Below are 14,997 nucleotides of genomic sequence, written 5' to 3'. Positions count from 1 at the left end.
AGCCCCGTGGTGCTGGGGCAGCCCCGCCAGCCCCTCGTTACAGCAATTAGCACCACGCTGGTGCTCCAGCAAGAAGAGGAAGCGTTGAACTCCTGGTCTACTCGGCCATGCTAGAAGGCCTGCCCAGTCTTGTTCTCCTTTAAAGTGCCCTATATTTATAGAATTTCTAAATAAATATAATAAGATATTAGGTCACCCATAGTTTAAGCTACTCCGAGTAACAGCCGTCTAAGCCGATGGCATTGTGCCGGTCCTTGCTGTAGGGGCAGGTGCTGCCGTTGGGCAGGGCCCCGCAGGCTGCGGTTTTGGCTGCAATGCCGCAGTTCTTGAGGAGGTTGAAGCTGAAAGAGCTGATGGCGTCTTTAGGTGGGAAAGGCTTCATGGTGGAGAGGATAAGTGCCAGGCAGTCGGCAACGTCCTTGTTGGGAGCGCATGCCAAGGCTGGGGTATGACCTAGGACAGAGCCGGAGGTGAACGGGGTGCTCCTCAGGACACCCGGCACAGGCTGAAGGGATGGAGGGGAAGTGAAAGCCTTTTGCTTTCCCACTCCATGCGAGCCAATGCCCTGCAAGGGGCAGCATTCATTCCCTGCATGGGCTTCTTCTGTTCATATCTCAAAGGACTCTGCTTCTGGTCACTGGTGATCCTTGCCACTTCTGCAACTGCTTTGAAGCGTGCCAGGATCAGCAGGAGGAGAATCAAAAAAGCCTCAGAAGCCCTGGCAGTGGGGCAGACCTAATGATGTTTTTCACAACTTAAAGGTGTTCCAGCAGTGCAAAAAACTGCTGGGATAAACAGCTTCTGGTGGCAGCAACCAGATTCTGCCAGCTCACAAGTAAGTCAAGGGCTTATCAACAGCTCAGGCTGGGCTGAGTTTGCACCTGGGCAAGCGAACCCAGGAGATACATGAGGTTATGAGAGCCCAGAAGATGCATGAGGTTAAGACACACTTATCTGAAACCCCTCTGGGACCTGGGAATGCTTTTACAGCGGGTGACAGGGTGTCAGCATCTTCCAGGCAGAGCACATGCAGCTCAAACACAGAAGGGATGGGAAATCCTCCCAGCACTGGCCAACTGCCTCCCCACGCAGCCCCTGAGCCCAGCACAGGGCCCGCCTGCCCGCAAGGAACACGCACCTTCTTCATCCACAGCCAGCACGGTGGCACCTCTGCTGAGCAGGGCCTGGACAACAGTGGCCAGCCCATTCCGTGCAGCGATGTGGAGCGGCCTGGGGAGGGGAGGGAGTGATCAGGGGCAGGTTGGGACAACGATGCAGCAACCAGGACCTGGGGCAGCAGGACCACCCCCCACAGGGGTATGCATTGGAATTAGGGCAAGTATTGAGCCTGATTGCTCACTGTATTCACCAAATGAGTGCACCTTCTTCCACCATCCTCTTTTCTCCTTCCCCTCTCACCCAGGCCTCACTGCTTCACTACTCCCCCTTCAAAGCCCTTATTTCCGCGCCCCCGCCCCCCCCACCAGTGACAGCTGTCCAAATACTCACATCTGCAGAGCACTGTTACTTGCATTGATAAGGCCAAGGTCTTGGGTTTCCCCCAGGATCAACAAGGCACACTTTTCATGACCCTGGAAAGGAGAGTGAACTGTTTATAAGCATGCAGGCAGCAAGTGCAGCAGATGGGAGCTGGGTGCTGCCAGAGCAGCAAGCAATTCCCTGGGATTCAGAGACATTCCCTAAACACGTCCCTCTGGAACAGCCCACCACTTCAGGAGGGTCTGCAAAGACAGCTGCTGTCTCCTACACTCCCTCCCCTGCAGTGTGTCTGGGCTCTGGCTCCTTACCTTGCTGCAGGCCAGGTGAAGAGCTGTGTTCTTGTTGACATCCAGCACAGTTATATTTGCTTTTGCTTGGTACAGCAGGAACTCTGAAATGAGAAGGGACAGCTGCCATGAGAAGGTGAAGCTCAGACCACGGCAGTGGGGGCAGCAGCCAGATACTGAGGGGCAGGAGCAGCACAGCCCGGCTCCAAAGGACCCCAGAGGGAACAGAGAAGTCTCTCAATCCACATTGGGGAAAGCAGCTACATCGGTGTGTCTGACAGCCCCAGGAACAACTGAAAGCACTGCAGTCCCCAAGCAGCAAACCCTTCCACTCTCCCCAGAGAGGTCCCAGTTACTGCTGCACAATGTGGATGGCAGCGCTGTGTGGTGGCAGCCCTCTGCTGATTGCCAGTGTCTGAGGAAGGAATTGACTGCTGAGCACGTACCAACTGCTGCAGTGTGCCCGTTCTCAGAGGCCATCATGAGGGGAGTCCTCCCCAGCTTGTCAGTTGTGTCCACCTCAGCTTGGTGGCGCAGAAGCAGCTGTAAACCATGGATGTTGTCTGCAAAGGCAGCAGCGTGAAGGGGTGTCCTGGGAAGAGGAGAGCTCAGGTAAAGAGAAGGGCACAGAACACACCCCTGCAAGACTGCCTAGGCCTGAAGACATGCCTGGGGACGTCTGAGTTGGAACTTGATGATCTTAAAGGTCCCTCCCAACTCAAACCATTCTATGATTCTATGATTTCATGCCAGGGGAAAAGCACAAACAGCGGAATTGCTTTTCTCCACTGGACGCAGCCATTCCCTCCCCCAGCCAATGAGCCTCCCCTACGCAGACCCAAGACATGTCAGGTAGCACTGGTGTTACACTCCTGGTGGGAATCCCATGGCCATAGCAAAAAGGAAGAGCTGAAAGAGTCGCAGCCACTATTCAACAGCACCGCAGAGAGCAACGAGCCTGTGCTCACCTTCCTTTGGCATCTCTGCTATTAACAATCTTGGCACCTAATGCTTCCACCAGCATTTCAGCAGTGCTGTCTTGGTTGTTAATTCTGCAGTGGGGATGAGAAGGAAAGTTAGAACAAGATTCAGCACCATTAGCATGCCTGCAATTGGAATGAGGAGCAGGATCCTGGAGCTCAAGTGTCAAGAACAGCTAGCTTGGGGTTGCTTAGGGTAAAACAGCCTTTATCCTTCTTGACGACAGCTGAGGAATCACAACACTGTGTCACAGAACTGCCTTGCTCACCCCTCTGCTGTCAGCCTACGCCTCGGCAGCTGCACCAAGCTGGCATGTAGATCACATGCATGCCAGCCCTGGCCATGCCACACACACCCAACAAGACAGGCACTGCAGCTCCTAGAGGCCCTTTCACGGTCTGGCAGCCACCTTCCTGCCACAGAGGAGCTGGGACAAGAGGGCTGTATAATCCTGAACTGCTGCTGCCACCCAGAGAGGAGCCCTTGGCAAGCAGGAGAGCGTTTGGAGCTCCATCTGCAGGCTCCAGCCTGCTCAGGCCCTGCACTCCTCTCCCATGTCATCCGGTGAGAAGAACCCAGGGCAGACCCTGATGCCACTTACACTGCACAGTGCAATGGAGTAAAGGGGTTTCCTTCTAAGTATGCAAATGGATTGTGTTCAAGTAACAATTCAAGACAATCTTCATGCCCTGTGAGAAGAGAGAGACATAAAGCCATCAGTACCCAGCCAGAGCAGAGGTGGGATGGGGCCCAGCCCTGGTCCTTACCGCTGTATGAAGCCCAGTGCATTGGTGAGTAACCACTGTAGTCCACCACAGAGTCCAGAGGGTCAGTAGAGAGGGCTGCCTGCAGCAAGGTCCTCAGGATTTCTAAGTGCCCACACGCTGAGGCGAAGTGGATTGGGGTCCGGCCTTTGAAATCCCGACACAGAACGAAGGCATCGTGGTCCAGCAGGGCAGCCAGGCAGTCCTCACACCCCGTCACAGCCTGTGCCAGAAGAGAGGACCAGGAGGTCAGACCTCCTCCCCCCATCATTTAACAACAGAGCTATCCCCTTCTTCCACACCTTCCTTCTCAAATGCTGCATTTCAGGAAGGAGAACTGGGTTCTTTCACTGAGCACTCCTGTGGCAATAGGAACCACCCGCTTGTCCTCCAAGCTGCCCTCATGCAGGAGGCATCAGAGCACAAGCTGCAGGGCTCCAGGCACCCCCAGAGATGCACTCACCCCCCGATGCAGCGCGGTCCTTCCTCTCTTGTCCGCCGCGTCAGCTGTGGATCCTTTCTCCAGGAGAAGGTGGACACAGTCAACGTGGCCGTTCATGATCGCCAGCATCAGTGGGGTTCTGTGGGGAGGAGAAGGCTTGACATTCTGCTGGGCTAAAGCGCTGCCCTCACGCCTGTCCCACCACCCTGTGACACAGCCCCAGAGAAACATGCAGACAAACTTACTGGCCGTGGATGTCCATGACATCGGTGATGTCTGCCCGCTCCCCGCTGTCTATCAGGAGGTGCAGGGAATCAGTATTCCCGTTGGCAGCTGGAAATAGCAGAGGAAAGGAGTCATAAACCCACACTGATGGGTCCCTCCTTCCAGCCACTGCCACACACCGAAGAAGGAGGCTCGTGCTCAGCAGCCAGACACACGTGGCTGAGCAAACTCTTTATGCGGTTGCTACGCTACAGGGCTGATTAGCACATGCACAAGCTGAGCTGGAAACACGTGTATGCAGAAGCCACTGGTGTCCTCTCCCAGCTGCTGCTGGGCAGCTGAGCCCTTGGCTTCTGCTGGCACAGCTCAGCACTGGCCCTCTCCTGGCCACAGCCTTTTCCCCTTCCCTGAACAATAGCTGTGATATGGGTAAACGAGCATCCCTGGCTCCCCAACAGCCCCCAGCTTCATCACCTGCAGCGTGGAGAGGAGTCCACTTCCTCTTCCTCTCCTTCACCAGGGCAGATGCGCCGTGGCTGGTGAGCACCTCCACGCACTCGGTGGAGCCTCTCTCTGTGGCGAGGTACAGGGCCGTCCGCCCCTTGTGGTCCCGCACATCCAGGTTCACGAGGGTTTCAGCAAGTGTCTTCAGGGCTTCACAGTGACCATTATAGGCCTGAGGGCAAAGCAGGTGATGTCAAAGCAGCATCCAGAGAGGCGGCAGCCAGGAGCCCCAATCCCTGGGATGGTTCCGCTGCCCTCTGCACTCCCACCACACCCCTGCCCACAAGCAAACAAGGGAGGTGGTCATGAACTAGAAAAAGTAAGGAGCACCAAATACAAATCAAAGGGACTGCTAGCCATGGCCAGAGGGAAAAGCTGGGCCCCAGGCTGCTGCCTCCCTTCCTCCTTTGCCCCATGCAGCTCTGGCTGATGCCAGGGCCAAGCCCGCGCTGCTGGGGAGCAGCAGCTTTCCAGGGCATAGCGAACCCCAGCACAAAGCCAAGTGCCCTCTGCCACCCTGGGGCTGGGCCAGCCGTACTTACAGCTAAGTGCAAAGGGCTGACTGGAATGGTGCTTTCCACATCCTCCAGGCAGTTAAAAGACATTTCCAGGAGCTGCGACAGCAAAAATACAAAACCGTAAGTGATCCCTGAAAACACTCCATCACGGAGGCTTCAACCCACTCCTTGTTCACCAGCAGGCTGCAAAGCAACAATAAAACCAGCTCATCTGCTCCAGAATGATCTGAATTTCAGGACAGCCAGACCCAGGTTCTTCCTCTGTGGTGTCTCCAGTACAATGGCTCCCCAAGAATCCCCATGGATTTTAATTAAACCCATCTCTCTTCCTTCTGCACAAATGCTGACACTGCACTGCCTACAATGCATACGACTGGACACTGCAAGGCTTGAGGGGTCTTCGTGGGGGGCTCCCCCATCTCCTGCAGCACACAGGGCTTTGCTTTACTCACCAGTTCAAGGTTCTGCCTGTTGCCATATGCAGCTGCATAGTGGACAGCAGTATATCCCTGCTTGTCCCGGAGGGATGGGTCAGCACCATTATCCAGTAAGAACTCTAAACAACTGCAACAAGAGAGGGAAATAGAGATCAAGAAAACAGTGAGGGTATAGAAGCATGCCCAGGAAGGAACCCCCTGCTTGATCTAAGAGCAGATGCTGTATGAATCCCTGCTGGACAAGGAGTGTGTGCATATACTCCGGGGACCTGCGTGGACTGGGGCCAGGGTGATGGCCAGGGTTGCTCAAGAACCAAACCAGCAGGTGTTTCCTCATCGCTGCTCAGCTCAGCGTAAGCAGAATTGAGGTATTTCTAGTGACCGCATGCAGAGAAGGGGTGAACAACAACCAACGGCCACACGGGGCTCCATCGACTCACAAGAATGCCTCCTTCAGCCTGGACTCCTTCAGTGGCTCCTCATCAGTGTCATGGCTGTTTCCTGAATGAGTCTCTGCTCTGAAAGGTCAGAAGCCCCCATCAGTCAACTCCTACCTCCATGATGCACCCCCTCGTCACAAGGCACCACTTGGGAAAGCAGCCAGGGCACAGCAGAGCATCCCCCCACTCAGGGCACAGCCACAGGGAATGCACGATGACACACTCACCTCCTGTACGTGTCCGAAGCAGCAGCATAGTGTAAGGGGGTACAGCCTTTACAGTCAGCCTCGTTAATACTGGCTCCTGCAGTGACCAGCGTCACCGTACACTGATAGCTGCCATTGGCAGCTGCGTAGTGCAGTGGAGTCCTGGGGAGGGGAAAGGAGAAAGGGCTGAGGAGCACTGATTGTCACAGAGAAACCTGTGGGGCATGGGCAGGACCCAGGGAGCTGCCCACCCCCAGCTGCTGAGCTGCACCTCAGTGCTGGGTCAGCTGCTCCATTTAAAGAGCCAGACTCCTCAGGGAGATTTGGGGTTAAGAAAGCAGCACATGCAGGCAACTAGATCTAAAAACCTCCCTGGAGACAGTGTTCTGCCTCCTGACACCAAGCCCGAGTGATCAGCCTGACCAGACTCAGCTGGCACCACTTCCTAACTCCCAGCTCAGCCCTACACCACTGCTGTGAGACTTTAAAACACCACGTGCAGACCTGGGAAAGTCCCAGCCCAAACCCAGCTGCTGCACAGGAATCACCTTTGCAATGCCCACAGCATGCTTACCTTCCAAATTTATCTCTCCTCCTCAAGTCAGCTCCGCTGCTCAACAGCAAATTAAGACATTCAACGTTCCTACAGGAGTTATGGAGACGAGTTAGACACAGATGAGAAGGGAGCACGGCAGGAATGCTAACTCCTCCTAGTTGCAGACAAGACAGCTACACTTCTCACCCACACAGCCTGGCTGTGTGGAGTCAATGCAGCCTGTCATCTCTGGCTGTGGCTGGATGCTGCTCGTACAAAGCTCTTCCCTGCTCCCTGCTGAAATCACCCTCCCATGACTCCTGCCTCACCAGTGCTGTCCTGAAATGCACGGAGATCTCCAACAACAGGCAACTACAGAGAGACATTAGCTAACTGATTTTATGCTACAAAAAAAGACCTAGGATTTTTGCCTTCTGCATCAGTGCTCTGTTCCCACCCCTCAGTCCTGGTCTGACACCAGCTCTCCAGCATGACATGGTTGCAACAGAAGTGAGGTGCTGGGGAGGACTCTGCCCCTCTGCTTTATAGCTGCTGCAGCATTCACTGCCAGGGTGCCACATGAAATCAAACAATATGAGGCATTTACACGGCCAGCTAATCCCTGCTGCTCTTCAGGCATCCGTTTGTGAGCCCTTCACCAACCTCAGCCAAGGGAGCACTACAGCCCTGTGTTAAATAAAGGTAAACAGACCCAAGAGGGAGAGGCTGGGATGAATCAGTCAAGAGCACAACAGGGCCCAAAGGTGTCCCTCTCCATTCCTGGCTCTGAACACATCTCTCCCCTGCCTGCCTGAGCTGGGCACAGCACCCAGGGGCAGGTGGTACTTGGCTCACCCTCCAGAAGCAGCAGCGTGGAGGCAAGTCCTCCCAAGGTTGTCAGGTGTGTTGATATCGAAGCCTGCAGACAGCACGTGCTCGTTGCTCAGCGAGGAGACGATACTGTACAACTGACCTGCAGGGCAGAGGGCGAGGAGTCAGGGCACTACGGGTCTCACCCTGGTGCCCCCACAGGCAGGGGACGACCAAGAAACTCACCTGAGGAAAGTAGCTTACGACAACAGTCTGAAAATCCAAAGAGAACAGCTAAGTGCAGAGGGAACATGTCGTGGATCCCACGCCTGCCAGAAGGGAGGGAGTCAGAGTGGGCTGTCCAAGCATCCTCCAGCCCAAGGAAGCAGAGGGAGGGAAGAGTTCTTACCTTGCAGTGTCAGCACCATTCGTCATCAAAGTACTAATTAGCAGCTCATGGCCATATCTAGCAGCAACATGGAGGGGGGTATTGCCGTATTTGTCAGCACAGTCAATCTCACTGCCTGGAAAGGGAAAGCCAAGCGTTACTAGTGGATCTCTGCGTTCTAATCACAGGCAGCAACCTCGCTATGAAACAGGCTCAGTTTGTGCTGGGAGTGACAAACAAGAGGCCCAGGCTGTTCCAACGTCTGTGTCCCATTTCAGGGACATGGCTGATGACTTGAATCCCTTCTGTATTGTGCAGAAAAACTGCAAGCTGCTGTCTGTGCTGGGAGCCCCCCCTGCCAGCCAGGGGCATTAGATCTCCCCCTACCCCCCAGGAGAGGATGCGTTCAGCCCCCAAGTCTGTGGCTGAACCCCTAGGGTCCTGCTAAGCCTGCTGCCCTCCCACAGAAATACTGTCTTTCAGGCTGGTCGTAGCAGCAGGCACGTTCTTTGGCTCCAGCCACTCAGACCTGGCTGGAATTTCAGTGCCCTGGTCTGCACTCACTGCCCTTATGAGCACATGTGTGCTCCACTGTCCCCATCAGCACAGGGCAGCAGCCGCACAAGCATAGCAGTGGATCTGAGTGATAACTAGAGAATGATAACTCAGATCCTTGGAGCAAACACACAGAGAGGCCCTGGAGGAGGTGCTGAGCAGCACAGCAGAAGGATGGGGTAACCCAGAAAGCAGCAGCCACTCACCATTCTGAATGAGGATCTGTGAACGTGTGAACCGCCCGTGGATGGCAGCCATGTGCAAGGGGCTCTTCCCTTCCTTACTCTGTGGAGAGACAAAGTGAGGTCACATCAAGATCCTGCCACCACACTGAGATCCCCCTGGGGGCAGTGGATCCCCATGTCCCCAACCCAGGGCTCAGCCCCCTCAGCACCAGACCTGAAAGTTGACATCGGCCCCATTGTTGACGAGGAGCTCTAGGCACAGGGCTCCATTGGTGGAGACGGCAGCAAAGTGCAGAGGGGTGAAGCCCTTCTCGTTAGGCTGATTGACATTGGCGCCGTAATTGACCAGTTCATTGGCCACGGCATCTTGGCCCATGTAACAGGCAATGTGAAGTGCAGTGTTACCGAAGGAATTTGGTTCATCAATCTGTGGGAGCAGCAAACCCAGAGGATTTGGGGATTCAGTAGGAAAAAAGAGCAGCTAGGAAGCAGCCCATGTTCTCACCCTCTCCTGCTCCCACACCCCCAACTGCAGGCTCACCTCCACTCCCAGCCGCAGCAGGTGACGCACAACTTCGATCTGCCCACTGGCTGCTGCTGTGTGCAGCAGGGTGTAGCCCTTCTTGTCCTTGCACATCACATCGGCACCCCTGGCCACCAGCAGCTTCAGAACTTCCAAATGCCCTGGAGGAGGGACAGGGATGAGAGCCAGAGGAGTGGGAACACGGGCACATGGGCACTGTGGCTGCAGGGAGCACCGCAAGGTGAATCCACAGGGAACAAAGGAGAAGAAATGAGTGATACTCTCTGGGGAACGTACCCAGGAAAGCTGCCCAGTGGATGGGCTGGCGATCCTTCTTGTCACAAGTACTCAGGCTGGCCCCTTTGTTTAACAGCAGGTTCACCATCTGGATGGGGAAAAGCGGAGTGAGATCCAAAGTTGCCATTCCACGCTCCCAGACACAGGAGAGGAGGCAGCAAGGCACCTGCACCCATCACCCACCTCGAGGTGGCCACTGTGCACGGCGTGGTGCAGCGCCGTGCGGCCCGTGCGGTCCGCAACATTGACAGTGCTCAGCAGGGGGATGATGGCCTCCACACACTTGGTGGCCCGGTTGGCAGCAGCGACGTGCAGAGGCGTTTGCCAGTATTTGTCGCGGGCATTGACATCGGCCGAGTGCTTCAGGAGGAGGTGAAGTGCTTTCTGGCAGGAGCAGAGGAAAGGAGAGCTCTAACTCAGCCTGCTGGAGCCCACAGAAGGCCCAGCCCACCCGAGCACAGCTATGAAATGCGGCTCCATGAGGGTACTGGGATGGGAGAAACATCTGAGCCACAGGATTTAACTGTCGGTGAGGGCTCATGAGTGACTAAAGAGGTGCAGAGCACCCAGACAGAGGACACACGTAACCCATGGACCTCCACTCTATAATGATTTCCCCCTTCTGCTGGGAGAGGCCATGTGTTGCAGCCCTGCAATCGCAGCACCTCCTGTGTTCTGGACATGCAGTGACTGCCCCCACATGCTCCCAGCCCACAGCAAACGCCTTCAGCAGAGCTTTACACTAACACTAACACCTCATGCCTGCTGCCAATTAGACAATCCATGAATCCAGTCGATGTGTGGTAACATGCCCTGCGTGTCAGATTCAGAGCTGCTGATCCCTGGCTTCAACCAACACAACCGCACCGTTTCTTGCACTCAAGTAACTCAAAACAGGACAAAGTTAAGTGGGATGAAGTTAAGCCCACAAAAGCCAAACATCAGGAAATGTTTCCAACAAGATCTCTTGGAATCGGCTCCAAAAAGAGAAAGTGAGCCCCATTATCCGTCAAAGAAACATAAAGCTGTATTACCCAAAGCCCTCGAGAAGGGGAAAAGGGCAGGAGGGCAGCGTGGGGAAAAGCCACGTGCTGACTCCTGAAGGATGGAGGGAACAGAGAGGATCTTCCCCCCAGTTCTCATTTTAAGCAGCTGGATTACGAGGTCATCCTCTCTCCACTCCAACAAGAACAAGGACACCCATCTGAGCCAAAGCCAGGCAAGACAGAAAGAGAAGGAGAAGCATTTCTCCAGCACCTACCTCGTTGCGAGAAGCCGCAGCGCGGTGTAACGGAGTGAGCCAAACAGTGTCCTTTGCATTAACATTAGCACCTGAGGAAGGATGAGAGGAGATGGTCAGGGTACAGAGGTGACCAACTGCTGCCATGCATGCTGTCACACGGGGTTCCAGCTGCAAAAAGGGACTGTGAGGACATTCCAGGAGGAAGCTACATCCCTTGAAGGCTGTGTCAGTTCACTGCAAAGGATGCAGCAAGGCAGAGCAAAGTGACTGCATCTCCCAGTGTGCCAGCTCTCCACTGAGCCAAAAAGCCACGGCAGAGCCCCAGCGTGCAGCTCCCTCCTGGCTGGGTGCCCACCTCTGTTAGTTCAGCTCCACAATTCTTCTCCGTCTGAACAAACCTCTTAGGATTACAGCAACATTTCCTAATCTTTCCCTGGCTGCAACCCCATTGGCTTAATTACGAGCAGAGGGCTGTTTGGAGGGCGACCAACCCCTACTGCTCTGCAAACCTGAACGCAGAGGGGATCAGGATGATGCCCTAAAGCCCCAGCACTGAGCCAAGCGCCTGAGCCCTGGCCCTTACCTGACAGTATGAGGAGCTCGAGGATTGCAACATCTCCTATGTAGGCAGCAGCATGCAGAGGTGTTCGTCTTTCTTGGTCCTGAGCAGGGAGGGAAGGAACGAGAACTGCCATCAGCTCTGAGGGCAGAGGACCACCCAGCACAGCCCCTCCTGTCCCAGCACAACACACACAGCCAGCTCGGGGCATACAACGGGTAAAGCTGCTCCAAACCAGCAGCCTCCCACCATGGGAACCGCAGACAGCTCCTGCAGCCCGCTGCTGGAGGCCAGCAAAGCGTAAAGCCCCTCTCTGAGCCTCGGTTGGATTAGCTGAAGAAAAAACACCTTTCACTTCTGTTTGCTCAGGGCTGGGCCCTGCGGAACCTCTGCCTCCAGGCACTCTGCTCAGGCAATCCTCAGAGAAGTGCCACGTACCAAAGCTGGGAAGCGAGCAAGGAGAAAGCTGGAAGAGCTCAACTCGCTTCCAGTCCCACATTTTGTGCTGGGGGAGAAAACTAATTCTTTTCAGAGAGTTAAAGACTCTTTGGGAAATGGTAGCAGTCTCATTTTTTGCAGCACACTGAGCTGGCACGGCCAGGCAGGAGGATGTGAAAGCGAAACCCAGCTGGCAGGTCAGTGAACAAGCAACAACATCTCTAAACCTGCGCACCAGAAGGAAATTAAGCGTTAACAATCGTGGTTTTATTCCCTCGGCAGCTGCACGAGAGCCTTGCAAAACAATCCCAACACTCAGAGCGAGGACGAAGCACTGCACAGTCCCTGACCCAGGCAGGCACAGGGAGAAATCCTCACGCTGCATGCAACAAGCTCAGGTGTGATCTGAGCACCAGCCCGGCACGGTGCAGCACGTGGTGCTCTCAGCCCTCCAGATGCAGACCGTGCTACAACACTGCCACGAGCAGCAGACTGGGCAAGCATGTGTCACGGGGATAGCACGGAGTCAACCCCAAACCAGCACCACAGCCCCATTGAGCAGAAGGCAGTGAAGCAGAACACAGCAATGCCCAGGCTTGCTCCTCAGTATATAGGCTGGGAACATGGTGATTTCTAAACCAGCACTGGTCTAAATGGAGGAAATGGTATGTGCATCAAGAGGGGAACCATCGGGGCGTCCCAGAGATGAGCAGCACCTCCCAGCACCCACGAGGCTCACTCTGCTTTGCTGACCAGATCTAATCCTCCTCCCACCATTGGGAACAGCTTTATGGTTGCGTTCTCACCAAACTGTTCTCGGTCAGCATCCCAAAGGTGAAGTGTTGGCGTGGAGGAGCTGAGGCTCCACAGGGAGCCCTCCCACACAGCTTCCCAGCCACACTCCGCACTGCAGAAGGCTTCAGGGAGATCTCTCTGGGGAGGGATGGGTGCCCCATCCTTCCACACACCCTATTTTACACGATTGAGACCGTGGGATAAATCGCAGCAAATGGTGGCAGACTCCTGAAATCATTTGGAGCCCACAGCTCACCAGCCCACACCCCCACCCTCCTTGTCTGAAGGGCAGCATTGCTGGGAAGGACAGCAGGAGCTGTGTGCAGGAGGGCCACATCCAAGCTGCAGGGCTGGGCAGCACTCACCAGTACGTTGATATTCTCCTTCTGATTCAGCAGCGACCGCACTTCCTCTACATCGCGGTTGAAAATGGCTTGGACCAGAGGAGGCTGAAGAGAGAGGGATGGGTGGGTGGTGAAGGTGGGACATGGAGCCCTATCCAGCACCAAAAACAGAGCGCGGGGTCGGGTTCTGAGCAGCTCAGCCAATCTTAAAGCCACTGGAGGTGGTTTTCGTGACACTGATATTGTTTAGCAACAGATATTCTTACCTTAGTTCAAAAACCAATATATTACTTTTAGCAAAAGGAACCCGTAAGTGGTAGTTCTACAGCTTCCAATTTCAGCTTTAGTGGGTGAACAGTCTCATTTCCTTCAATAATTTTGCACTGAGGACGCAACAGAATACTTTTATCTTTTGCCTCAACAATTTTGCCTCACAAGAAGCACAAGAGTCATAATAAAATACTTCTATCTTCTGCACCCACCAGGTGCAAGGACGTCTTCCTTGGGTTCCACATACACTGTTCTAAAAGCTGCTCGCTATGGCCTAGAAAGCAATGGGAATTTCTTGGGAAAGGAAAAAGCTCTCAGGAAAGGAGGAGGTGGGAATTCGACCACCCTAGATACTACTGAGCGTGCCCAAAGGGACACGAGAATATTTTTATGAGTCCTTGAATAAGAATAAATACATATGCCCATGAACGGCATAGTCTTAACTGCTCAGATGTGGAACCTGAACTCTGAGAGCACGCTTGTTTGTGCCATGCTCTGCTGCAGGAGATCACAGACTTATCACTGCTCCTCCATCCCTAACAGTCACATCCTAATGCCATGTGTTCGCTGAGGCAGCGGCCACAGGAGTTCCTGCTCCACTCGGTGTTCTGTGCCCACCGCTGTCAGCTCGCTGCAGCCAACCCGGGCCCCGCACCCCTTTTCAGTCCCACTCGTAGCATCCACCTGAAAGCCGTCAAACATTTGGGGGGGCGGGGGGAGGGGGTAACGCATCCCGGGTCAGGGGGAAGGCGTGACTCACTTCGCAGGAATGCAGCACACTCAGCATCCCTCGTTCGACGTTAAAATAAATAGATAAAATAAAATAAAAGGGGAAAGATCGGCAAAACGGTACCGCTGCCCCCGAGCAGCTCTCGGGTATACTGAGGCGCTGGGGCCGACACACCCACCGCCATCCACGGGGAAAAAGAAACGTTCCGCTGACCGGAAAAATAAAAAGTTCTGTTTCGACCGCAGATGGACGCCCGTCCCCCGCCCTCCCTTCTCCTCCCGCCACCGAGAGGGTCGGACCCACCGGGCCGGGGCAGATCCTGCGGGGACAACCGAGGCTCGGGCCCTCTCGGCGGGGCGGGTACGAGCGGCCCCCGGGCCGGCGCGGGGAAGCGCGGCGGCGGGAGAGGGCCACGTGCCGCGGGAACCGGGGCCGTCCCCAGACCCGGGGAGCCCCGCGGGGCCGCAATGCTCCCAGCGCGGCCTCCCCATCTCGGCAGTGCCCGGAGCCGATCCCTCCCCGCTCCGGGCCGCGCTGCGCCGCAGGGCCCGGCGGACCCGTCCTCCCCGCGGCTCCGGGCCGGGCGCTGTGCGCGGATCCCGGCGCTGCGGCAGCGAGGGGAGCCGGGCCGGGCCCAGCAGCAGATGGGGTCCGACGGGAGGCCCCGCGGCCTGCGGCGGCGGCGCGGCCCGGCCCGGTGCGAAGCGCGGTAGGCCGCGCATCCCCGGACTCGCGTAGCGGCGCCGCCGGGCGTGGCGCGGGGTCGGCGGCGCGGGCGCGGCGGCCGTACCTGGTCCGTGATGCTGAGAATCCCCATCTCGGGGCCGCCCTCAGCGCCCAGCTCCCGGCATCGGGCTCCGGCCGCGGCGGCTCCGCTCGGGCGGCTGCGGGGCGGAGAGCGCCTGGGCCCGCCCACCGACGGGGAGCGGCCGCCACCGCCGGCCCGCAGCGCCTCCGCCGGCCGCCAGCACCGCCAGCACCGACTGCGAGACAGGGCACCGCGGCTAGGCCGGGCCCGGGG

General features: G+C 56.1%; 1 protein-coding gene across 2 annotated transcripts; it reads right to left on the bottom strand.

The window, feature by feature from the left end:
• Positions 1-19: 19 nt before the first annotated feature.
• Positions 20-14,869, bottom strand: ANKRD52 (ankyrin repeat domain 52). Of its 2 annotated transcripts, XM_065753933.1 has the most exons (28): positions 14,767-14,869; positions 12,998-13,081; positions 11,424-11,502; positions 10,859-10,929; positions 9,781-9,981; positions 9,598-9,685; positions 9,319-9,461; positions 8,992-9,204; positions 8,799-8,877; positions 8,059-8,173; positions 7,896-7,978; positions 7,695-7,812; positions 6,879-6,947; positions 6,326-6,466; positions 6,099-6,176; positions 5,674-5,785; positions 5,246-5,317; positions 4,674-4,875; positions 4,220-4,307; positions 3,996-4,113; positions 3,536-3,755; positions 3,370-3,457; positions 2,756-2,839; positions 2,234-2,379; positions 1,809-1,891; positions 1,510-1,592; positions 1,139-1,230; positions 20-453 (listed from the first exon to the last, which is right to left on the bottom strand). In XM_065753933.1, the coding sequence occupies exons 1-28, from the start codon at positions 14,791-14,793 to the stop codon at positions 209-211; spliced, it is 3,222 nt and encodes a 1,073-aa protein (XP_065610005.1). In that variant the 5' UTR covers positions 14,794-14,869; the 3' UTR covers positions 20-208. The 2 variants fall into 2 exon arrangements, with proteins under 2 accessions (XP_065610005.1, XP_065610004.1); XM_065753932.1 differs by having other exon boundaries at positions 3,370-3,755.
• Between the last annotated feature and the right edge of the window lie 128 nt (positions 14,870-14,997).

This window comes from Cyrtonyx montezumae, unplaced genomic scaffold (assembly GCF_038088225.1).
Source record: "Cyrtonyx montezumae isolate F1298 unplaced genomic scaffold, pur_monq_1.0 scaffold_85, whole genome shotgun sequence".
In the NCBI taxonomy this organism is placed as follows: Eukaryota; Metazoa; Chordata; class Aves; order Galliformes; family Odontophoridae; genus Cyrtonyx; species Cyrtonyx montezumae.
Note: the sequence above shows the minus strand (reverse complement) of the source record. Positions and strands in the feature narration are given on the sequence as shown.

What these genes read in the sequence shown, in the direction of transcription:
- ANKRD52 (XM_065753932.1), bottom strand. Translation starts at nt 14,793, where the DNA reads ATGGGGATTCTCAGCATCACGGACCAG. An exon ending in GGACCGCGCTGCATCGGGGG is followed by an intron (nt 3,756 to 3,995) that starts GTGAGTGCATCT and finishes CTTCTGGCACAG; the next exon opens with GCTGTGACGGGGTGTGAGGA. An exon ending in TTCACCTGGCCTGCAGCAAG is followed by an intron (nt 1,593 to 1,808) that starts GTAAGGAGCCAG and finishes TCTCCTTTCCAG; the next exon opens with GGTCATGAAAAGTGTGCCTT.